We start from the raw sequence: 26,414 nt of genomic DNA, 5'->3' as shown, positions 1-26,414 counted from the left end.
TTCTCACGGAAATTTAATTGTTTCTTTGTCACAACGCATGCATGAAATGTAAAAAAAAATCGTGTTCTAACTATATGAATCTAAATCTAATTTTGAGTTACATACCTTATTCCTGTCTGTCCAAGTAGATTATATCTTACTTCTAACCAATGATAACATCTGTCATCTTCTGCGTCATATGGAAGATGAAATACGTCTGCCTCCAGTCGTACATGAAAACTAGATGGTGCCTATGTGATTTTACAAAAACGATGGTAGTCAGAAAAAAATCAGTTTATTCATAAACATCTACGCTTCAAACCTAGATAATTAAAGGGGGATCAAGTCAGGAAAGTTAGAAATCATGGATCGAAAGAAGAATGTGGCATACAAAATATTAGATATTCAAAGAAATGAAAATATCTCCATACGTAAAAAACATCACGAAAAATTCATGATGTAACAAAAATAAAAACAAATATGGCCAGCGATACCTGATGAAGATAGGCAAAGGTCCGCAGGACATTACGCGGAACACATTTTATACAAGAAGGAACACAGACATAGCCCTGTTACTTTTCTAAGAATACACACATTATATAGATTCCACGAACAAGTGCGACTTTCTCTAAAAGTACAAAAGTAGATGCTGCTACTAAATTATCCCATAACAAACAATTCGTATTATACATTGAGTAAACAAACTCTGTTCATAGAAAATGGGATTTGTTACAAAGGATGAAAATAGGTAGACTGGACTGGTCCTAGACCCGACTGATTTGTATAGTATAGTATCAAGTCTGGAAATTAGAAATCTAGAATCAAAAGAAGAACGTGACAGACTAAATATTGAATATTCAAAGAAACGAGAAGATAACATTTTATAGTGTTTTAATTGCAAAACAAATAAAATGAATGCAAATATCATTTTCGAATATATTTGCAAAATCGTTCAGCAATATATGTTTTTAATTTTAAAAGTGGAATGATATAATATGTTGAGAGATACTATTCTACAACATCAAAGCATTATTTCTTATTGACATACCTTCAAAAGCCACACACACTCCATACCAACGCCATAATTATTTGGAAAATTTGGTGAACGTATAACTTCCTTTTCACCTGGGACAATGTCGATGATTCCACCACACACTGCAATTTAAAATCAGGTTATGTCGTTTCACTACGTTATTGACGTCAATTTATATTACAACATGACCGACTTTTGTTTCCTTAAATGTTATTTTATTTCTACGCAGCATTGGTCTACATTTCCAAGCTCACAGTGTATTCTATGCGTTGCGAGCGATAGATTATTCTGGTAAAAAGTAAAATAACAAAAATTCGTAATCAAATGGTAAAATTAAAAGCTCAAACACATCATACGATTGGATTACAACTTTCATAGTCCTGACTTGTTACAGGCATTTTGGTATGCAGAAAATGGTAGATCACACTTGGTTTTATAGCTAGCTAAACCTCTCACTTGAAACGATATATGGTGTTTTTTCTTGAGCTTAGTTAGCCATTACATATTGTTCGGACCTTGACTTATCTTATGAAGTCTTCATCTGGAATGTTGATATGATACGATTCTCTTCTATTTATCTATTTGGTATAAAGTAATTAAAACGTAGACAAACACCAACAAGGATATAATAGCATTAACCAAAATAAGTATTAACACAACTGAACTTATATTAACCTGCATAACTTAAATCTTACTAAAACATGATCACTAGAATAGAGTCTCATGTTAATACGTTTTAGATCCATCCTATACAATTCGCGTGGTTTATGTAACCAGCAAAACTTCTTGAATAATGGAACTTTCTTCGTAGGAAATTATATAACAGTAGGAAGTTCTGGTTTAGAACAGGTTCATATTTTTACGCTGGTTAAATATTCATGAAATGCCGGGTATGTGTTACATGTAATGTTTCAATAAACGTTTATATACTTTTTTTTTATTTGATTAATCAAAAAATTCAATTTGATTGTGTCTCAACAGTTCAAAATGAAATATTTAGTTAAATCTTGGACTGCTGAAAGCATTACTAAAGGAGTTGATCGACACATTTGTTCACGATATCCTCAATTAACATTACCTCCGCTGTTGATAACTGAATCGCAGTTGTCGCCAGTCAAACCGTAAGGACAGTTGCATTTACAATCAGAGTTTAAAAAACCACCATTCTTGCATTCAGGAGGATTCACGCATTTTTCTACAAAAAATAAAGAGCAAAAAGCAATTGATAAAATAGGTTTCCAAGAACTAAAATCATTGCGAACGACACATCAAGGTATTGGTATTTTAAATTCGACCTTATGCATTTTCGTAATGTTTTTACAATTAACACATATGGGTTATCAAGTGTTCGTTTTAATCATAAAAATAAAGTGACAAGTGATCTTTCATCACTTGGTATCTGTCCTCTATCATGCGTTGTCTGCTGTCGTCCAGTTACTTTTACAAAACATTATTCTGAAACTTCGAAATCAAATTTATCGAAACTTTACCACAATCTTTATAGAGGTATATAGATTAAAGCATGTACCCGATAACACTGCCTGCTAACCAGCATGACCGACATGACTTCAAAAAGAATACAAGGGTTGAAGTTTTGTCTTTTATCTTGAAAGTTAAATGAAGAATTCTGAATATGTTTTTCACCTTTGCCATTTATTTTGAAAACTGTAAAATAGAAAGAGACGACTGAGTCAAATTATCCCGAAATCTTTTGAAAGAAAGCGTTAATTCACTTAAATGCCCTTGTTCGTATTTAGAACAATTAAAAAAGAGGAATTTCAGAAACTTTTAACAGACGATAAACAAAATTATTTTATGATAAATTCTATTCTGATCTTTAATGTTACAATCCATTGATGAAGATACACGAGCATTATGCATCAGCTGAGATATGTAATCACCATTCTATAGGACAGAGGGTATGGTACTGCTAAGAAATAAGAAATTGATAATTAGCAGTTGAAATCGTCCAGTTTGTTAAAACTTTAGTAAGAAGTCGTTCATATATGTCAATATTGAGGAAAAGATCAAGGGATTAATCCCTCTAGTATCAATAGTATCTTTTATTTAAAGTTCACTGGGATATATGAGATGTACGTATTGACTGTGATATAAGTTGTGTACTCAAAAGAACAAACAAAAATGTATCCTCTGGAAATGTAAGATCGACTGTTACCTGTACATTTATATGCGTCTGTAATGTCTGCAATATCATAAAAGGACAATCCCGATCCGTATGATGCTAGAAATCCCAAATCAGGTTGCAATGCCTCGAATCCTTTCTGCAAAAAAAAAAATCAGACCGACAGTTTTAGTCATTTATCAAAATTATTTTTTGAATAATATGAAGAAAGATGATAAAATATCGTATCGAAACACAAATATTTTGACACGGTAAATAGCCTTTGTCCGCACCGGTCATATTGACACAGTGAGCTAACACACGAAAGCGCTCCAGTTTATAGCAGGCCAGTTGTAAACTAAAAGAACAAACAAAATCTAATACAGAAGCCAAGAAACTATTATCATAAGGATTTTTTTTTTTAATCAAATTCCAAAGCTATTAATACATTCTAAAACATATTAATACATTCTAAAACATATTTATACCTACTAAAATATATTTACCAAAATACAAACAGAAAAAAGCAAGAAATTTATTAGATAAAGTGTTATTTTCATTTTTATAAATCATTCGAAAAAGAGTCGAGATATAATAGACAACTTTCGCGTTCGAAGCATTTCCGTCCAAAACTCAGGTTTTAGTGAACATCACTTGTGCGTTTAGGGGCATCGTCACTTCCGTTCCAATGATGAGCGAGTAGGTGTAAAACTATAATACTATACTGCACAAATTAATCGGCAAATGAAATTCTCATAACTGACAATCAGCACTGCTGTCATTAGGGAATTGTGATTAAGTACTTACAAAACAAACATTATTTCTAGTTTGTCCTGCACAACGACGATCACTAGGACGCTTGGTGAACGTTAATAGTACAGGAATACAGGTGATGGATGAACTCTATTATGTATCCGGAAGAGTAACTGTTGTTAAATGTTAAACGTATTATTTGTTACCCTTGATGCACACTTTAAGAATGTACTTTGATGATCAAAGGTAAAATAAATCAAGAATTCAAAATTAATACTGTAATCTGGAAGAGTATAAGTTAAGGATCAAAATAAGCTAAAAATATTGATAGGCCATGAAGCTCGTTTTCGAGATATTTGAATTATAAAACATGGAGGGAAAAGGCTGACTCGGACTTTTACCTCATATTTGAATTTGTATTATTTGGTTCTCAAACCAAAAGAATGAAAATCCAGAAACTGCTTAAATATTGTCAAATACTTTTTTTCTGAGCTATTAAGTCTTATGTTAAAAGATCAATAGGTGTTATGGGGCAAAATATTTTACCTTGTATCGTATGGAAAAACACCAAAGAGTCCGAACAATTGACACTTAATCCAAAATCTCACCTAAGTACATCCTTAAGCTATTTTCTTAATGTAAATACTTTATTGGTTTAAAACTGTACCAATTTAAATAACTTACTTTTAATGAGTAGTGCATTATTGATTCATAATCATACGGATTAAGATCTCTCGTGTTGAACTTTCCATAGTTAGCATCTCCTTTTCCTACTCCCATTTGGTTGTAATCTATATACACATGGTCATCTCTATCTGTTCTGCTCTGTTCATGCCATTGGCCTAGAGCATGTAACATTTCATGCAACGCAATTCCAAGCTAAACAAATATATACATCAATGACAAATTATGTAAATTCTCACACTGCATTTAGCATTTCCGGAGCAACTGAGATCACCCCTAGTTTTTGATGGGGTTCGTCATACTTATTCTTTACTTTTATATGTTGAGTTAAGTGTACTATTGTTTGTCTGTTTGTCTTTTTCATTTTTAGCCATGGCGTTGTCAGTTTGTTTTCGATTTATGAGTTTGACTTTCCCTCTGGTATCTTTCGTCTCTCTAGTATATGAATGTAAGTCTTTAGGGGGTCATTTTGATGTAAACCTCGTCTAAAAAGTGTAATTTTAAAAAATAAGATATTGTTGATAATTCTGTAATATGTAATTTGTCATTGTAAATTCATTTTGTGTAGACTTTTGCTTGCACTCAATCAAGTAGTATTCATCAACTTTGAAAACATTTCAGTTGATTTTTACGGGTAAATAGAAACAACTGAACATATTTTAATTAGCTGCAAGAGATGTGTCTGAAAGGTACTGATGATCAATTGCAAACATTGACAGAAAACTGAATTATAGAAACCAATATTTATAGATGTTCAACTCAAGAAGACAAAATCACAATGTAACAAACAATAACTGAAAATATCACATGAACTTAAAGTCCTGGAAGGCGTCTTCTGAAATGAATTCATCAGCCGTCATGCGAGTACATATTTTCACAATTACAAAAAGAACACATTGGCTAAAGAAAAAAAGCATGTCACAAATGAGCTGAGATTTTCGTATCTGTGATCCATTTGTGATGGTGACGGTAAATCTTATGCTATATAAGGCCTATTTCAGCCATTCTTCTCCAAAAGTCTGTTGAAGCAGTTTTGGGAAAGACCAATATCCTACTTATGAATTCAATTTAGTGTGAACAATATTATCGTCATATATTGAAGAAAAAGATATGTTACGATTGAAATGCATTTTGAAGGGATAAATCTTATTGAAAAACAACTCTGCGTCAAGTAAGCATTGTCGTGAACAAACATAAAATAAATAAGTTGTGAGTTTAATTAACAACATATTTGTTTAGTGTCTATCAACAGACAATCGGAATTCCTATTGGAATGAATTGTGCCTTCTTGTGCCTTCGTGTATATAAAGCAAACTTCAAAGAAACAACAACTCTTGAAGATCAAAGCTAGCAATATCCTAAAATCTCACATTCCGCCATATAGGGTCTTTTCACTGAATAATCAAATTTTTAACGTCCCTATACCACCGAAAAGGAGATAAAGTATGCTTTGCTAAAATATAAAAATGGACAATGTAGATCGATTGGGAATGAATTTCACAAAGCAGGAGATAATGATTTCATATCTCCAATAGTGCGCATTTCAACGCCTGCATATGGAGTATTTATATCCCATTTCATACAATATTATCGATATTAGTTTCCCTATCTTGATTCCTTGATATATGGCAACTGTTGAAAAGGAAGCTATTGACCCAGGGGACTTAGTGAAAAGATGTAAAGGAGATGACAGGACAACAACTGTTTTATGAAGGCCTTGACCATTTTAGTTTTTGCAGTATCGTGTGCAACAAGCTACTCTTACCCTTCCAGCTTAACCAGATTTGGTCAGTGTTTCGTCAGTCGCAAACTTTTTGTTTTTTTTTAAACTAGTATTTGTCATTTTGTCGTTTTAGTTTTAGGTTTATTCCTTCTATGTTCATACATGTACTTTATTTTATACATCTCATTCTAGTTACCGCATGATGTGCGTCTCTGAATTTCAGTAAACGACAACGAATTATAACATTTGTAATATTGATGTTTAAAATGTCTCATTTGCATATAATTACATTGGATGTATGTTTCATTATAATACGTTATTCTAATTGGCTACACTGCAATCTCGCGTTATTCCTTAATCAACTTCGTTACACAATAAAATTTACGATTCATGATGATGACACGAGGTTCCACAATAAAGTGCACTGGTAAATTAAAAAAAACTTGATTAAAATCGTGTTTTCATGATCCTAGCTCAAACATGTAATTATATAAGTATTGTGTGCTTCTTTTTGTAACTTCATAGGGTTGTAAAAGCGGTGACCGTGCGCATATTTTTATAAAGAAGCGCTTTCACGTTAAATACAATATGTACTTCGTTCAACGCTTATACACCCTAATGAAGTTACAAAAAGCAGCATTCAATTCTTAAATGTGGTTCCTGACCAAAGTCGTCAGCTTTCGATTTAAAAAAAAATTATTATTGGTTGGATATTGTATTATATTTTGTTTTTTTAATACATGTACCTAGTCTTTGTTTTATGTTTCTAATGAAACTCGTCAAGAAATTGTTCTTGACGAATCAAACGATTATTTTGTTCTAGTTCCCATCATTTTAGTTATTGGATATTTCGGTCCTCCATGCTTGTAACGTGAGTCTGATGTACAAAGTTTCCCGATGATGAGTTCGGGATCCTTTATTTTTTCCTGATATATTTTTAAATTAGTAACAAACTAAGATTTTAACTCTAAACAATGCCTTCCTTGTGTTTTTTCGTCACTTCGATTCTCAAGTAATTAAGTACGTATACATCCTCGGCTTTCAACTGTTTATTTATTTCTATTCTGTTATATTTGGGTTTTTCCTTATCTATTTCTATCTTTAGTAACTGTGGTTTGTACAACAAGTTTGTAAAACAAGTTTGAAGAACTGGTTGGATAGTATCTATATATAAGTCTTTATTTAGTACTGTACTGGCATTTTTTTAGGCGGGAATACGGGTGGGGTTCTATAGTATTATACAAGTCCGATACTTGGATTATTTGTATGGAGGTGTTCACAGTAACTTCAAAGTAACAACACGTTCTGCATAGTATATTATTTTTATCTATTTATAATGATTTAGTTTAGAATAGCTAGATGTGTATTTGCTGGGATAAATTTGTAATTTTTTAGTATCATAATTAAATGTTGTATCGCACAGAAAATAAGTTACTGCCAGCTAACCAAGCCTATATTTTGACTTGCCTCTTATTACGCCATGTAGATAGATTAGAAATTCGGACGAATTTATGAGAGAGAATTTAAGTGTTATATCTTTCTGGTAAATGTACATATAGAAATGCCGTTTTTGACTCATCAAACTTTTGAAATTATATTTTGTTTGATTTTTTTACTTTTGACTTGAATTGTTGATTTAACATTCTCTCTAGAAAAAAAAATTGGCCTAAATGGTTCTTAAACAGTAAAACAGTAAAGGACAAACGTTACACGGAAGGGACTCGAAAAATGTATTACAAAAAATGCATGACATACCCCTAGACAACCAGGAGCCTTAAGACTCAAACCTTGTTCTCCATTTTTACTCCTACCAACATGTGAAGAACATCCGCTATAAGTAGAAAAAAAAATATCATTAATATTCTTGATGTGTGCTATGTATACAATGTAAACGATGGTCTAAAAAGTCAAATAACAAAAACACCAAACTCCGAAGAAAACGTAAACTCCTTAATCAAATAGCAAAATAATAAGCTAAAACACATCAAATATATAAAGAAACAAGAATGTGTCCTCAGTACACGAATGCCCCACTCGCACTATCATTTTCCATGTTCAGTGGACCGTGAAATTGGGGTAAAAACTCTAATTTGGCATTAAAATTAGAAAGATCATATCATAGGGGACATGTGTACTAAGTTTGAAGTCGATTGGACTTAAACTTCATCAAAAACTACCTTGACCAAAAACTTTAACCTGAAGCGGGACAGACGGACGGACGAACGAAGGGACAGACGGACGGACGGACGCACAGACCAGAAAACATAATGCCCCTCTACTATCGTAGGTGGGGCATAAAAATGTTATATTCCTTATTTGTAACCGGCATTGAAGTTAAAATATAATGGAACACACCTGGTTTTATAAATAGGTAAAACATTAAAAGCAAAGAATCTGCATTGCGCTAACATGACTGAGAAAAATATGCCATGTCTTTGAACACTGTCAAATGTGGTAAAGGTGTAGCGTTATTCATATTGCTACTTGATTCTACAGATAAACACCTATGTACATGTACATATATGGATTTCATTGAACAACAGGGTTAAATATTTGAATTTCTTTGTTTATTTTGGAATGTATCTTTGTCTTATTGTGTCGTTTCCGAGGTATAACAAGACTGGGAGTCAACACATCTGTTCTAACGTTGTTTCTTATGAATGCGATCACTGTTTGTTGTAATTCATTTTTCTCATAAAATATTATATCATTCGATGCACTAAATCTTGTTCAACTTTACAGTCTGATAAAGACGAAATTCTCATTTTGCACACTAAACATAAGCCTGGTATCTTCGCACAGCTTTAAATATACTATGACAGCTAACATTATTCCAATCAACATTCAGAATTTCTGCATTTTTCGTTAAACCTGTTGTATATGAATATTCTTTTAATAGTATGTCAAGTAAAGATACCAGTATTTATAACATTTGAGCATATAAGACTCTAGGTTGCAGATTTCAAGAAAGAATGAACGAAGCATTCTTGAATAATTATAAAAACATACAGAGGTTAAGATATTGTAATCTTGAGAAAAAAGTTGTATACTAGTATATTATCTAAGAAACAGGAAATGAGTGATATAAGGTTTTCTTTTGAACTTGATTCATCAAATTTTGAAAGGGAATCGTCATCTGCAATTAATATCAAATTGTCGAAGGCGATTTCAATTCAATATTTGTTTGTGTAGATAGGACATATATGTGTCGGTTATCAAAATAGAGATTGAATTACTTTTCAAGGTTAAGAAAAGCATTTCCCTTTACAGACAACAATTTAAGATAAATGTACAACTCTTTTAGTCCAACTTTTAAACTAACGTTGCAAATAATTGTATCGTTATATGAATACCATGACGATGTAAATAATCACAATCGTGTATTCATGTTTAAAAAGTTGAACCCTGATATACTAAAACTTAACATTTTCTCCTTTTAATACATATCGTTCAAGTCATTTGATCAAAACAACCGAAGTCTGTGAATATTTTCCAAATACTCTTTTTTTATTTTATTGGGACTATTGTTCTCAATTTTATGAATCTTTCTATAAAAGATATCAAGACATTAGACTTGCATGCTCATCAAAAGAATAACGAATACACAACAGAAATGATGAAAGACACATATAAATGGTGATGCAACATCGTTTGTAACGTTCATTTTGATAGGATAACGTCACTTATTTTCATCGTATCAATTCACAAATGATGCAATGAAAATGTACGTGCATGGAAGTATGACAAATTTTAAATGTATGATTTGACGTTTATGTCTGTCGGTTTCATAGGAATGGAGATAACAATATTTTACCTTAAGCTACCATACAGTTATCTCAGGAATAGTACTCATGAAACAAATTGGTTTTAGTATATGATTTTCCTAATTTGTGTGCTAAAAAAAGTTATGATTATACACCTTTGTCATGTGCCTCGAAACAACTTTACCTGCCGCTGTAAAAATTAACGTATGATTTGTGTCCAAGCTCTGTTTCTAAAGTAGTTGTGTGTGGTTTCCACTGCATACATGTCAACTTAGCGAATACTTGTATAGCCTGGTTAATTACGTCCCTTGCCATTTGAGTATCTGAAATAAGACGATTTACAATGATATTGGTTAAATGTTGCTGATTTACCTAGCTTACATGCAAAATCAGATTTAATTTATGCTGATGTCAACATTCCAAAATGATTTGTAGAATAGTTCAATTCCCAATTAATCAATATTAAAAGCCTGAGATACGTTAAATTATTGCAAACGCATAAAAAATAATATATATCACATGTGATAACAACATTTTACAACCTCCCTCCGCTACAGGTAGTACCAATACCCGATGTTGTCCCCATACGGTGATATCACAAACGTTGGGTAATATTTTAAGATGCATACTTATGGCCGTACTGTGGTTATGGCCGTTCTTTGACTAAATAGGCCGTTCTTTGACCTTTAAGTTTTCTTTTACAAATTGTGACTTAGAAGGAGATTTGTCTCATTGACACTCGTATCACATCTACTTATATCTAACTATTTATACATATCTCAATTACCCATTATTTATGCTTGAAAAAAGAAAGACAACACTGATCATGAGTCAACAAGCTAAGTGATAATATCCCTGGTCCTCTATGCATATGTAAACAGTCACAATAATGAACATTGGTTAGGATTTTTGTTGTTATAAAGTCAATAAAACTATTTTGGGACCCATAAAACATGTTTCTGAAATATTTTTTGAAAATTTGTGAAACCGAATAGATATACTGTTTGGGTGCTGCATTATATACAAACTCATTCGCTTATTCCGAAAGACTAAATTGTGTTAGGGGTTAGTGACCTTAGTTTTAATCATGTCAAAATTCAAAACACAACATATATATCATTTGCAAGTTTTCGACGTTAATCATATAATATATGATAATAGACATTACATTCAGTAAATAAGTACTGGATGTGTAGATAAACTCACCTAAACTTGAATCTATTTCATATGGTACTGTGTGTTTATTCCAAAGCCGACCTGTTTTAAATCCTCTTTTAAAAATACCACGACTGTTTATGTCAGTTTCGTTTGACTGGAATTAAAAATAATTTGTTTTTATATTGTTCTTCTTTTAAATTTTAATCAGTATTTATGCATTGAATATATATATCATCTAACAACTTTCGACCATCTACATTTTTTCAAGTAATCTTAAGACAAAAGTATGTATGCCATTCCATTAGCATTTACATTCACGGAAATATATATGAACACAGATATATTGTGTAATTGTCAATGAAATAACTTTTTATTGGAAACAATAGGCTTTCAACATAGAGAAAAAAACCATAGCGGAAAGTAGACTTTATATGGCTGCGACATGACAAAACTTACAAGTTACAAGAGAAAAACCGACGTCTTGGTTTATGGTAAAAACCATTTAAAAACAAATATGGCAAAAAGTAATCAACAACAACTACAATATATGGGAACCTTATTTTATATAACCATATTAAAAAGATCAAAAGTTAAACATTTTTGTGAGTATTCAATCGTTTCTCAAACACGAGACACTAGTAATGCAGCACATCGTTAGAAGAAAGTTTGAAATATAGTTTGTAATTATTTTTTTCGGTCGGCACTAAGAAGAAAAAGCAACCCAAGAAAAATGTCACATATGCATAACAAATATGCATAACGCTTACATCTTCAGACTCCATGTTTAGCTGCACTTTCTGAGCATGGGTCAATATATGTTTGTCAAAAGCCTCTGCTTTGACATGTTTACTTTCCTCGGGATGGATATGATTAGCCTGCAATAGAAAGCAAAGCAACACTAGAAATAAAATGTAATGTAATACATCTTTAAACGTAACAATGTATTTTTTAAGTTCTCTCATGTCTATCACATGCAATCACATATCAGAATATCAATACTTGGACTTAATAATATGTATGGCCTTTGTTAGTCTTGTATTATTTAAATTTTAGTTTCTTGTGTACAATTTGGAAATTAGTATGGCGTTCATTATCACTGAACTAGTATATATTTGTTTAGGGGCCAGCTGAAGGACGCCTCTGGGTGCGGGAATTTCTCGCTACATTGAAGACCTGTTGGTGACCTTCTGCTGTTGTGTTTTTTTAATTTGGTCGGGTTGTTGTCTCTTTGACACATTCCCCATTTCCATTCTCAATTTTATGTAAATAGAGACAATGTTCCAGTAAGGATAAATGTTATCATTTCATATTGCCCTTTATCCTTTGTAAATGTGCAAGCTTTGTCATCAAAATAACGAATCATATGTCACTTGATGCTAAAGATCAATTTTCTTGTAAAGAGTTGTCTCATTGACAATCATACCACGTCTTCTCCTCTTTTTTTGGGTTGTTTTTTGTGTACCTTGAAGGCATAACTGTTAACAATTTCGGTATTCTTATTCAAAGATAAAATACTAAAAGATAACTTTTAGTTGTACCTTAAATTTCCTGTGATTCTTTAAAACCTGGAAGCTCTCAATTAATTCCATATTTTTAGAGTCTGGATCAACATTCTGAAATGCATATAAAATGACAATTTGATAAATTGGTACAGAATCAATTTATATTATATTATATTATATTATATTATATTATATTATATTATATTATAAATAATTAACCAATATGAAATAGATCTATTTTAATCGTAAAATTCCATGCACATGATGAAAAGATTCTATTTGTAAAATTTAAAGACATTGAACAGCTTTCAACATACTGTCCTTAGCTTTCTATAACTATAAATCATTACAACTTAGTATAAAATGTTTACCAGGTCTTCTATGGCCTTCAAATTTTCCTCCGAATCTTTTGGATTGTCTTTCTTAACTGCTGCTGGTGCCTATCAAAATAATCCATAGAAAAACAGTAAAATAGTAGTGACGTTTCTATATTTATTGTTTTATTTTTAATAATTCTGATATAACTTGTTATAATAAACTTTATGTTGGAATTTTAATTTTCTACAAATTCGTACTTAATAAAGACAACAGTAGTATACCGTTGTTCAAACGGTGTTTAAGCCGTATTAACAGCAGATTTAAAATTGATGGAATCACATCAACAATATATCCTTATAACAAATGCACACGACTTTGACAATGCGGGTCTGTTGGGAACGAAACTGTACAACAAAAGGGATGACATCAGCTTCTGACGTGTAAACTATGAATTATCATTCCAACAGCGACTGCATATTGAGTTTATTATACCTAGGCCTCCTAGTTGAAACGTTAGTATAGATCTTGCGTTTCCTATTTTGACTGCATATAAAGAGGGCTGTTTTAAGGAGGTTATGCACCAACGTATATAAACGGTAAAATTAAAGTCATACCCTCGAAGATAGTGATATCACTGAATAAGACTTATCATTGGATTTGTATTTGTATGAACAATATTTTGAATAAGTTTGTTTGTTTGGGCTCGTGTTGCCGAGTCTTAAGTGTTCTATGTATAGTATTTTGTTGACCTGTTGAACTTTTCATCTTTTTTTTTGGCAATTGGGTAGTCATATTGTCTTCGACTCATGAGTTCTGAATGTCCCTCAGTACTTTCCTTTTATTTTTTACACATGTTCGGGTCTTGTGTTCAGCAATAAGATATTTCGAATATTTAAGTTGAAATTTGATTCTTAGACACTCTTCTTAAATTGTATTCATTGACATGAACTATTTATACTGTATAAAGAAAAAATGTAATTATCATGATTTTTAAAACTGAAATATTTTATCATTCATATTATCGTAACAGATTTTAAATTCTAAAAGAACAGATAAACTCGTCATAGATACCAGGATTAAAGTTTGTATTTACGCCAGACGCGCGTTTCTTCTACAAAACACTCATCAGTGACGCTCCCCAAAATTCTTAAAAGTTTTTTCAAAATACCGCAAAGGTAGTCTATTCCTGTCGAAGAAAAGCCTTAGTATTTCAACAATTCATAAGTTTTGTAAACAGTCAATTTATAAATGTGACTATATCAATGATAATTCATGTCAGCACTAGCAGATGGAACTGTGTATGCAAGATCAATTGAGGTTTTACATTATATGTCATGTCCTTTAATTCATTTTATAGTAATTGTGTGTTGTTCCTATTATGAAAAAAAGAAAACAACACGTTTAATAATTTCTTGTGTCCGATGCGCTTTTCTGGATTTATCTTCATCAGGAACGCTCAAAGCCAAACATTTGAAATCCGAAGATGTATAAGTACCGAAAGAGTTGAAAAGCTATATGTCAAAAATACCTAAAATAAATAGCCAAATTCATCTAAAGCCAATAAAATTAACGGTACTAATTTTCTTGCACCAGATGCGCATTTCGACAATACATGTCTCTTCAGTGATGCTCGTGGCCAAAATATTTGAAATCCAAAGCTTATATAAAAGATGAACTTTGCCTGAGGGAGTTGAAACCTTAATTTCTTAATAATTTATAAATTTATAAGCGGAAAATTTTAGTATAGTTTGTTAAATCATGTCAGTAGTTTAACTGTCAATTTTCCATCTTTTTAAGGCTTACAAGGTTTCAGTTCCGTTCCTATTTTTATAACATTGAAGTACCAAACATAAAGACCATTTAAAGTGCACAACAACTGCAGTTGCCTTTTGAACTTCGCCGTGCATCAAAGTAAATATTTGTGCTAGTTTTGATCGCCAAGAAATTAATAAAACCCATTTGAAATTGACACACATATAACATACCCATGTTAAATGACAATAGAACAATATTTCATAAAAAGGGGTCACCGGAAATGACTTACCGTGTTTATGCGCCTATTTTCTGTCTCATTTTCCTTTAGCTGACGTACTTTGCTGCGTAGTAGTTGTATCAATCGATCATACTTTTCATCTTCATTTCTATAACCTGAAAATACATATTTAATTGTGAGAAGTAGCTTTTTTATTCAGTAAAGAATATAGTTCTGTGACAAACCTGTATTTGATATAGCGATTCTACTTCACAATACCAGGATATGGGTACTTTATATATTCAAATCTTAATCGGATATTGTGGTAATAATACAAACCAGCACGAATAAAATAAAAACAATGTTAAAATGTTCAGTCTGTAATAATTACGTTGCATGTATGTTTCATTACAATACGTTATTTTGATTGGCTGACAACAATCTCGCATTATTCTGATAGTTATCAAAGATACCAGGCTTATAATTTAGTACGCCAGACGCGCGTTTCGTCTACATAAGACTGATCAGTGACGCTCAGATCAAAATAGTTATAAAGCCAAACAAGTACAAAGTTAAAAAGAGGACAACAAAATTCCAAAAAGTTGTGTCAAATACGGCTAAGGTAATCTACGCCAGGAATAAATCAATCCTTAGTATTTTGAAAAATTCATACTTTTATAAATGGAAATTTATAAAAATGATCATATAATTGATATTCATGTCGAAGTGCTGACTACTTGGCTGGTGATACACTCGGGAGCGAAACGTCCACCAGCAGTGGCATCGACCCAGTGGTGTAAATAGTTATCAAAGGTATCAGGAAATTATCATTCATATCAAAATGAATAGTAACAATCATGATGACACGAGTTCCCACAATAAAGTGCATAAATAAATAAAAGAAAAACCTTGATTGAGATAAAAAAAAAAAATGAAACTATAAGTATTGAATGCTTCTTTTAGCAACTTATAGGTTTGTAAAAGCGATGACCGTACGAATGCATACAAAATGTACTTCGATCAACGCTTTTACACCCCAATAAATTTACGAATAGAAGCATTTAATTATTAAATAAAGTCCTTATTGGAGTAAGTTGATGAAAGCATACGATTTGTAGAGGTATTTTTTATTACATTAACAAGCAAGTAATGTTTAAATTATTACATTGAAAAGTATATGAACACGAAAATTGTGTGCTATAATATCATTAAAATTATTACAAATTTTCAATTTTAACATAATAAATTTATAATTTGTTCGATAAAAGACATTTCTTTATAATTATAATGTATTTATTAAATTTGAAACGTTCAAAAGATATATCATGCAAGAAATTTTTCATACTTGTTTGAATGTTATGAAGCAAAGGTAATGGTTTCCAATTATGGAACACCCGTTGGTAACAATGTTCTAATTGAAACCAAGAAAAAACGCTTATTCTAAGAGTTTAATGGACAGACATATCGTAAACATTGTACTTTAAATTAGTCCTGTCGTCTAGTTTTCCCACGGCACAGTTATTTTTTTTTTTTTTGTGTTAAATTGCTGTAAAGCGTGATTTTCTGATTTTTTCCTTTTTCATTATCAAACACAGGAATTCTCAATATTAATTCCAGAATGAAAATATCAGGGAGTAATATTTAAATGATGTCATTTATCATTGCATAGCTTAGGCCACACCAATTTAATTCCTTGTTCCACGGACCCGCCCGCACCTATTTTTTTTTAAACAGAATTTTTTTATTTTTGTTATATTCCCGCTTTCCGCATCCGTAAATGTAATCATGTCCATTTCCTGCACCGTTTTTTTGTAAGTATTATAAAAAGATCTCAACATTTGTTTTTAAAATCACAGTATAACATTTATATAACGATTTTAAACCTATAAGCACCCCACAACACTGTAAATATCTGTGAGAATATGTGTTTCAGCATGAGTGGAGTGGGAGTGCTCCGATAAAAATATATAACAGCGGGAATACCTGTACAGAACAAAACATTAGTTTCTTTCCCCCTGACTTATATTCCCTATCAAAAAATGTTCGTTGTTAAAATAAAGTAAAAGAACTTCTGAAGGATTTGCCTTCAACTGCAATTATAATGTATGCTGAAGGTCATAACCACTGAAGGTTTGTGTCTGTCCTGATTGATTCAGGGACCTGTTGTTCAGGAGTTATCGTTTGTTGTTGGGTGTTTTCCCGTTTGGAAATATGAATTAGATCGTTGGTTTTCTTGTTCGAATTGTGTACAATACTAAGTTGTGGTCCCTTATAGGTTGCTGTTTGGTCTGGATCAAAGCTCTGTGTAAAAGGCCGTACTTTGACCTATGTTTGTTATTATCAGGTTATCCCTCAGACAAGGGCCTTGAAGGGTTCATTTTACCATGTTTACTGTTGTAGAAAAGAAAAAAGAAATACCAGGAACATATATATTAACTGTTCCCAGGAAATACTAAGGATTTGTATAGTGCTACTATACAAAACCTTTGAAAACTTAGAATTTTTTTACTCAAAAAGAGGAGAAAGTACATTATATTTTTAAACAACTTTTCTAAAAGAGGGGTCCACTTATTTTGAATAATAGTCCAGTAAAATTCTTGGACCTGTTTTGACCATTTAATACCATATAGATATTATAGTTCTTTGGGAAAATATTAGCACTTTTGTACTAAAAGTGTTTTTACAAAAAAAATATATTATAACTTATATTGACCCCTCATAAAGGTATATTCATAACATTAAGGGGTTGTTCTGATCCTGATTATGACTTGGATGGAGAATTGTCTCATTGTCAGTCACACATACATACTAGACCAAATTTAATAATTCAATTATCTGATTATTTCTTGTTGAACAGGGAAAAATACTTCATAAATTAAAGAAATGTCAAGGTACAAGTGATAAATCAAGTTTTAATATAGTGAAAACCTACTATTTTATGTTTACAAAAAAAATATAATCGCTCGCCTTAACTTTTTAAGCTTCGCCTCAAAAATTTGCAAATTAAATATTTTTTTATTTAAATTTTCAAATCGCTCACTCGCCCCAATTTTTGGAGTCCAAAAATCCGTAGAACAAGAAATTAATTTGTTGTGGCCTTAATATAGGATATAAATATTGTTTTGTCGATATGTCCGGAAATAAAAATATTTTATTTTATTGCATGTTTGAAGATGGGTTATACATTACTAATTTTGGGAAATTAGGCATTTATATGACAAGCTAAATTTGTGCCATGTTCCCAATGTATAATTCCATAGAATTGGTTTAGGACTTATCAATAATTCGTTATCAACGTTATGTTTTAGTAATTACTAGAACACACCCGTGATATCGCGGGTCCGTGACTGAATTAAAGTATATAACTATGCGTAAGCCTTATTTTAATATTGGTATTGTCATCTGATAAAGTCATGCCGATTATAAGACAACAGTTTTCTCTGCTTTCAAATCTTTCTGTTTTAAACCGGTCGACCTGGAACTTATCAATTATTGGTAATATTAATTATTTGGAAAACAAAAGGACCTGGAATGGAGTATTTTTTAATCAACAGCATTGTCCTCTATTTGTTATAAATAAAGTTGAATTCTTTGATTCGCTGTTTTACGTCATGCCTGCTACAAATTGAAAACTGTACCTATACGCCTTATTTTAAGTCCCGATTTTTAGTATTCGTATTGTTATCTTAGAAAGTTTTATTGATTAAAATACTACAAAAGGGAACAATTTGACCATTATTGAATTTAGTATTGTCAACCCTGTGATTATGACCCGTGTATATAGCAAAATCCTAAATACACCGTTTGGTGGTGCGCCTGTCAGATGCGGAACGTACAGATAATTTAATAGGTAACAGGTGAATATACTATTGGTATCGGTATCGAGTCACCCGAAACTTTTTAATTATTGGCAATATTAATTATGTGGAAAACAAAAGGGTCTGGAGTGGTGTAATTTTAAATTTACACCACTGTACTATATTTAGTTATATATAAAGTTGAATTCTTTGATTAGTCGTTTTTACCCCATGACGGCTGACAAATTGGACCTCGTTAATGTACGAACCAATATTTATTTAGTAAAACTTTCGATACATATATATATATATATATAGTTTTATTTTGAAGTAACCAGAAAAGTATTATTTTCGGGTGAGCAAAGCGAATGAGAACAATAATTGTATGTATCTAAAAAAAAAATAACACTAAAATTAGACCTGAGATATTTCGGTTCATTAAATTTTTTAATTAACTTTACTTGTCACCGTACTATCACATTTCGATAACATAATAGTATTTATACCGTGAACCTTTTATTTCATTTAAACTGTTACATAGTATTAAACTGTTAAAAATCCGTTCTTGAGGAATATTCTGATTTATATTATGATCCGCACCCCTGAAACTCCGGCAGAATTTTCCTTGCTACAAAATCATATCTTTTTTTAATACTGTCTATATAACAGTGTCATATTTCAAATGTTGTCGAAAGATTGACTTTATTTATATACCTGACTTGATTTCTGAGTTGATAATATGTCTACTTTGTACCTCCTAACACCCCTTCTCTCAAACGAAAAAAAAAACAAACACACGCACGCACGCACACACACATATAAAATTAAACATATAAACCACCACTGTCATCTATGTCGTATGTTTAAGTGAGAAATTTTAAGTATTTGAACTTTTTTGTGAAAGACTATATATAAACGTCTAATTTGGTTATCTCCCCTAATAATAAAGCATAAAACATAACTAACAATTGTTAAATTCTAAAACTAATTGTGTAAGGGGAAAACGTAAATTAATAGATAACAGATTAACATGTTTGATTATGACATATCAATGACCTAAGTGTCGGTTGATCAACATATACCATTCGAACTACCTATACGCTTTCCTTTTTTTTTTTTTTTTTTTTGTCCGAATTAATCAATCTACAGTGATTTTTTTTTATAGAAAAGTTATCTGTCTAAGTTAATGCTAATAAACTTTTGTTTTAACTGAATGAATATAAGTATTTCCCTGCTATCCCTACTATACTGGATCATGACTTTTTTGAGAATCCATACTCATTTTTAAGGTCAACTTCAAACATTTATTATTTTAATTTGCAGAGTATATTCACAAAGATACGCTCCATGATAAACAACATGATTCAAAAGTTTACTTATGTATAAGTTTAAATTAAGAAATCAAACGGACTTTAAGTGACATGCCCGACTAACGTTGAATAGAAATAATCGGGACACATGTACTGTTAATGCTGTGACTATACTGCCATGAAATTACGAAATCTTTTATTTTATAACAGAATACAAAATTAATCCAAGTAATGTGTTTTTTTTTTATAAAGAACCGATAGTATTAAGTGCAGGTTGATAGTTTAAAATACATTTTAAAAGTACTTTATTTGGCCTTTTAAACTTTTTTGGATTCGAGCGTCACTGATGAGTCTTTGGTAGACGAAACGCGCGTCTGGCGTATACACTAAATTTAGTCCTGGTATCTATGATGAGTTTATTTACAACCACTGGGTCGATGCCACTGCTGGTGGAGATTTATTTCCCCGAGGGTATCACAAGTCCAGTAGTCAGCACTTTTTGTGCTGACATGAATTGTCATTGATATGGTTATATTTATAAATTTACTGTTTACAAATTTTTGAATTTAAAAAAAAAAAAAAAACTAAGGCTTTTCTACCTCGGGCATAGATTACCTTAGCTGTATTTGGCAAAACTTTTAGGAATTTTGGTCCTCAATGCTCTTCAACTTCGTACTTTATTTGGCCTTTTAAACTTTTTTGGATTCGAGCGTCACTGATGAGTCTTTGGTAGACGAAACGCGCGTCTGGCGTATACACTAAATTTAGTCCTGGTATCTATGATGAGTTTATTTACAACCACTGGGTCGATGCCACTGCTGGTGGAGATTTATTTCCCCGAGGGTATCACAAGTCCAGTAGTCAGCACTTTTTGTGCTGACATGAATTGTCATTGATATGGTTATATTTATAAATTTACTGTTTACAAATTTTTGAATTTAAAAAAAAAAAAAAACTAAGGCTTTTCTACCTCGGGCATAGATTACCTTAGCTGTATTTGGCAAAACTTTTAGGAATTTTGGTCCTCAATGCTCTTCAACTTCGTACTTTATTTGGCCTTTTAAACTTTTTTGGATTCGAGCGTCACTGATGAGTCTTTGGTAGACGAAACGCGCGTCTGGCGTATACACTAAATTTAGTCCTGGTATCTATGATGAGTTTATTTACAACCACTGGGTCGATGCCACTGCTGGTGGAGATTTATTTCCCCGAGGGTATCACAAGTCCAGTAGTCAGCACTTTTTGTGCTGACATGAATTGTCATTGATATGGTTATATTTATAAATTTACTGTTTACAAATTTTTGAATTTAAAAAAAAAAAAAAAAAAACTAAGGCTTTTCTACCTCGGGCATAGATTACCTTAGCTGTATTTGGCAAAACTTTTAGGAATTTTGGTCCTCAATGCTCTTCAACTTCGTACTTTATTTGGCCTTTTAAACTTTTTTGGATTCGAGCGTCACTGATGAGTCTTTGGTAGACGAAACGCGCGTCTGGCGTATACACTAAATTTAGTCCTGGTATCTATGATGAGTTTATTTACAACCACTGGGTCGATGCCACTGCTGGTGGAGATTTATTTCCCCGAGGGTATCACAAGTCCAGTAGTCAGCACTTTTTGTGCTGACATGAATTGTCATTGATATGGTTATATTTATAAATTTACTGTTTACAAATTTTTGAATTTAAAAAAAAAAAAAAAAAACTAAGGCTTTTCTACCTCGGGCATAGATTACCTTAGCTGTATTTGGCAAAACTTTTAGGAATTTTGGTCCTCAATGCTCTTCAACTTCGTACTTTATTTGGCCTTTTAAACTTTTTTGGATTCGAGCGTCACTGATGAGTCTTTGGTAGACGAAACGCGCGTCTGGCGTATACACTAAATTTAGTCCTGGTATCTATGATGAGTTTATTTACAACCACTGGGTCGATGCCACTGCTGGTGGAGATTTATTTCCCCGAGGGTATCACAAGTCCAGTAGTCAGCACTTTTTGTGCTGACATGAATTGTCATTGATATGGTTATATTTATAAATTTACTGTTTACAAATTTTTGAATTTAAAAAAAAAAAAAAAAAAAAAAAAAAAAAAAAAAAAAAAAAAAAAACTAAGGCTTTTCTACCTCGGGCATAGATTACCTTAGCTGTATTTGGCAAAACTTTTAGGAATTTTGGTCCTCAATGCTCTTCAACTTCGTACTTTATTTGGCCTTTTAAACTTTTTTGGATTCGAGCGTCACTGATGAGTCTTTGGTAGACGAAACGCGCGTCTGGCGTATACACTAAATTTAGTCCTGGTATCTATGATGAGTTTATTTACCACTAACCGAAATTGAAAACAGAATTAAACTTGTTAGTCAAAGCATGCATTAGGTCAATACCGGGTAATATTAATATGATCAATTTTGCTTAATTTTCTTTCTCGTACTGATTAAATCTTTCAAATAGCGAATATATCTGCCTTAATAATTTACCCATTGTCCTCTTCAACTTTATTTGGCCTTTTAATTTTTTTTTAATCGACCGTCAATGATGAGTTTTTTTAAGATGAAACGCACGTCTGGCGCAAACAAATTTAACCATGGTATTTATTTAGTGTTTATAGTTTATATACACCTAGAAAAAGGTATCGCACCACCTGAATTTTCTAGTTAAAAAAAGCATCTAAACAAATGTCTGGCCCCAAAAGTAGCTAAACTAAATTTATATAGACAATTGAAATTATTCAATTTTTCAAGCAGACTTAGTCCATGTTGACCTAGTTTACATTAGTTACCTTCGTCATACTATAAAGTGTTTGCAATTTATTTCTTAAGGTAAGTCACACAATATGTCTTTAGATCATAACAAATAGGTTGAATATGAAAAAATCAACTAAGAAGAAAATGATCGTAACATAAAATTTAAAAATAATCTAACTAACATCATGAAATTAAGTGGTAAGAATCATTAGGTTTTCTAAACTTGATGTTGATTTCCAGTTTTATTTTACACTTTGTTTCAAGCAGAAGACTGAAAAATAATCTGAATCAACGTTTCCCCATGCCTTATAGTGTTAGATTTTGAACAAAATTATTTGATCGATAGCGTTGAAAAACTAAATTTAAAAAAAAAATATGACTCAAGTCAAAAAACTGTTTTCTGTAATTATCCCAACCAATCCCCTTGAATTTAAACAGTTGTTCCCTTAGTATGGTTGGTTTGTTATATTTACCCGGTCTGATTTCGAAACTAACGACTTCTCAAACTCGAGTTGAACACGCTACCACGATAAAAAGTTAAATACAAAAATACCGAACTCCGAGAAAATTTCAAAATGGAAACTCTGAAATCAAAATGGCAAATTATATCTGTTTGTAATGAAGATCGTTGTTTTGACTCTTTTTGTCAATATCAAAATGCAAACTTGTCAGGAAATTGAATACCAAATGGCAAACAGTAAACAGCAATCACTAATCACAGTTGAATATATAAAAACAGAAAGACCGAACTTCAGGGTAACTTAAAACTGACAAAAAACCGCTCAAACATATCAGCCAACAAAACTGTTGGACAACAACTGTTATATTCTTGACTTGATACAGGCAACCTCAAAGTTGTTTGAAAACAATGTGTGAGCAATCAAACCAGATATAATGAGTTAGTGTGACAATAATTGGGATGCAACAGCAAAATTGCTTTAACATACAACATACATCATATATATACTAGTACAACATAGATAGATTATATTCTGTTATCCAAACAAACATACAATTGTCTGTAGTTGATAGTAAATATTATCTAGTACAGTATAAAAAAAAACGTAATTACATATACACTTTTTCCCAATAAAGTACGAAGTACAACATAAATACGATAGTTCACAAAATGAAAAGAAAAAAAACTTTGAAAATGGCATGTATACGAAGCGCCCTACTTAATCGCAATACACAAACTCAAAACAAAAAACTTGAAAACCATATGTTTAAATAGAAAGTACGTTCAAAGTTCTAGTATAACAACATGTTGACACTTATATTCATACCAAACAATGAGCCAGGTATCGTCAATCACTTTGGTGTCATACACCGCTGCAAGCTCATGAACATTGCCTGAGCTAAGAAATGTAATAATCCTTACGATGATGATGCTTCAGTGACGAAAGTTTATAATTTGATAATTGAAATCGTATTACCTGCCATATGCTCTTTTACTGAGATGACCACTGGAATACACTTCGATGTATATGTCTAAAATGGAGACAAATGATGCTTTGTTTGTGCTTTCTCAGATTCTGGGTATGGGGGATAAATTAATGGAACGCAATCATAAAGGTTCAGGGATGGTTCCGATATGAATTCCGACAACCTATTTAAAAAGTAAAAACACAAAAATACTGAACTCCGAGGAAAATTCAAAAAGGAAAATCAAAAATCAAAAGGCAAAATCAAAAGTCCAAACACATCAAACGAATGGATAACAACTGTCATATTCCTGACTTGGTACAGGCATTTTCTAATGTAGAAAATGGTGGATTGAACCTGGTTTTATAGCTAGCTAAACCTCTCACTTGTATGACAGTCGCATCAAATTCCATTACATTGTCAACGATGCATGAACAAAACAAACATACTCAAAGAGTAAAAATGTCAAAAATAGGGGTACAACAGTCAATATTGTGTTATCATCTTAATATCACTACATAAACAACAAATGTAACAAAGTAGCACAAAAAGGCATACATCAAATTCAACATTCCCATTTTGCTTTTCTTATACGGCTGAATTTATCTATGTAAAGTCTACCCATAAATGAAAGAAGGTTTTCATTACTGGTGTAAAATTGCGCGTTTGAAATTCGCACAGGTAGACATAAAAATAATTTTGTCGTATGACGGCATACATAAATGCAGACTCACGTAAAGTAGATATAACAAAAAACAGACTTACAGTAAAAATAATAAATAAAATAATGGTGTGGTTCAAAGTATGACGGGACACATAAGTACAGTTTCACGTCAAATACGGCTGAATTTATCTATGTAAAGTCTACCCATAAATGATAGAAGGTTTTCATTACTGGTGTAAAATTGCGCGTTTGAAATTCGCACAGGTAGACATAAAAATAATTTTGTCGTATGACGGCATACATAAATGCAGACTCACGTAAAGTAGATATAACAAAAACCAGATTTAACAGTATAAGTAATAATAATAAATAAAATAATGGTGTGGTTCAAAGTATGACGGGATACATAAGTACAGTTTCACGTCAAATGTATATCATAAAAAACAGACTAAACAGAAAAAGTAGTCTTATTGAATAAAATAGTTTAGTCATTTATAGTATGTCAAGATCCTTAAGTAAAAGTAATATCAATAAAAAGACTACCTCCAAATTCATAAAAATGTTGCCAATGAGAAAAAAACAGTATTCCAATCATTTTTTCTTCAGTACCACTGTGTTAATGCCTGTACCAAGTCAGGAATATGACAGTTGTTATCCATTCGTTTGATGTGTTTGGACTTTTGATTTTGCCTTTTGATTTTTGATTTTCCTTTTTGAATTTTCCTGGGAGTTCAGTATTTTTGTGTTTTTACTTTTTTCAGTACAGTAAGACAGAATAAAATGATTCCGATATTCCTGATTTGCAAAATATACACGCTTTGTGGGGATATCACATTCCAAAAAAACAAAATTAAAACACGTTGAGCAAAACATAATTAAGTAAAAAATGAATGAAAAAATCTCTATTGATAATTTTGGAATAAACGAAGCGAAGAAGAAAGAAGGCTGTACTTGAAACCCCATGTTCTCTCAATCTGCTCATTTCATACACCGAATACATATTTCATGGAAAATTCTTCTTTTGATATGACTCATTTCAATAGTCATTGTGAAACTTTTTGAATCTGACAAATTATTACTAAACTCTATGACGTGTAGAGCCTGTGTTTTTTTGGTGGTACGGGAATTTAAAGGAATACGATAATTGGGTAAATATGTGTTCGGAAATGATCTTAGTAGTTTGTATATAATTCATGATGCAAACGACATGATCCGTAGTACTTGTTGTTTACATGTCACGATCACAGTTAACAATTGAATATGTTTCAAATTATTTTTCAACGACAAATTAAAATGCATGATAATGCTCAATTTGAAACTTTAAATTATCAAATATCAATTAATTTCCCAGCATTATGTTTCAGGACAAGGCGTGTAGGTGTTAATTCAGATCAACGTGTTTTCTGACATTTCGTGTCACAAAATATAAATGTTAAAATGTGTACCTCAGATTAATTTGTATGACTTTTTA

General features: G+C 31.7%; 1 protein-coding gene across 1 annotated transcript in view; it reads right to left on the bottom strand.

Annotated features, from left to right (window-relative positions):
- LOC143071809 (uncharacterized) overlaps positions 1-26,414 on the bottom strand; it is a 57,966-nt gene that overhangs the window by 25,099 nt on the left and 6,453 nt on the right. The window contains exons 2-13 of the mRNA XM_076246407.1: positions 15,081-15,184; positions 13,090-13,158; positions 12,755-12,829; positions 11,984-12,091; positions 11,265-11,370; positions 10,243-10,381; positions 8,050-8,125; positions 4,572-4,766; positions 3,189-3,294; positions 2,091-2,207; positions 1,028-1,134; positions 106-230 (exon numbers count right to left, since the gene is read on the bottom strand). Coding sequence (XP_076102522.1) covers positions 106-230; positions 1,028-1,134; positions 2,091-2,207; positions 3,189-3,294; positions 4,572-4,766; positions 8,050-8,125; positions 10,243-10,381; positions 11,265-11,370; positions 11,984-12,091; positions 12,755-12,829; positions 13,090-13,158; positions 15,081-15,184 — 1,327 coding nt within the window. The remainder of the gene's footprint in view (positions 1-105; positions 231-1,027; positions 1,135-2,090; positions 2,208-3,188; positions 3,295-4,571; positions 4,767-8,049; positions 8,126-10,242; positions 10,382-11,264; positions 11,371-11,983; positions 12,092-12,754; positions 12,830-13,089; positions 13,159-15,080; positions 15,185-26,414) is intronic.

This window comes from Mytilus galloprovincialis, chromosome 4 (genome assembly GCF_965363235.1).
Source record: "Mytilus galloprovincialis chromosome 4, xbMytGall1.hap1.1, whole genome shotgun sequence".
Lineage (NCBI taxonomy): Eukaryota > Metazoa > Mollusca > Bivalvia > Mytilida > Mytilidae > Mytilus > Mytilus galloprovincialis.
This window is presented reverse-complemented; position numbering and strand designations above follow the sequence as displayed.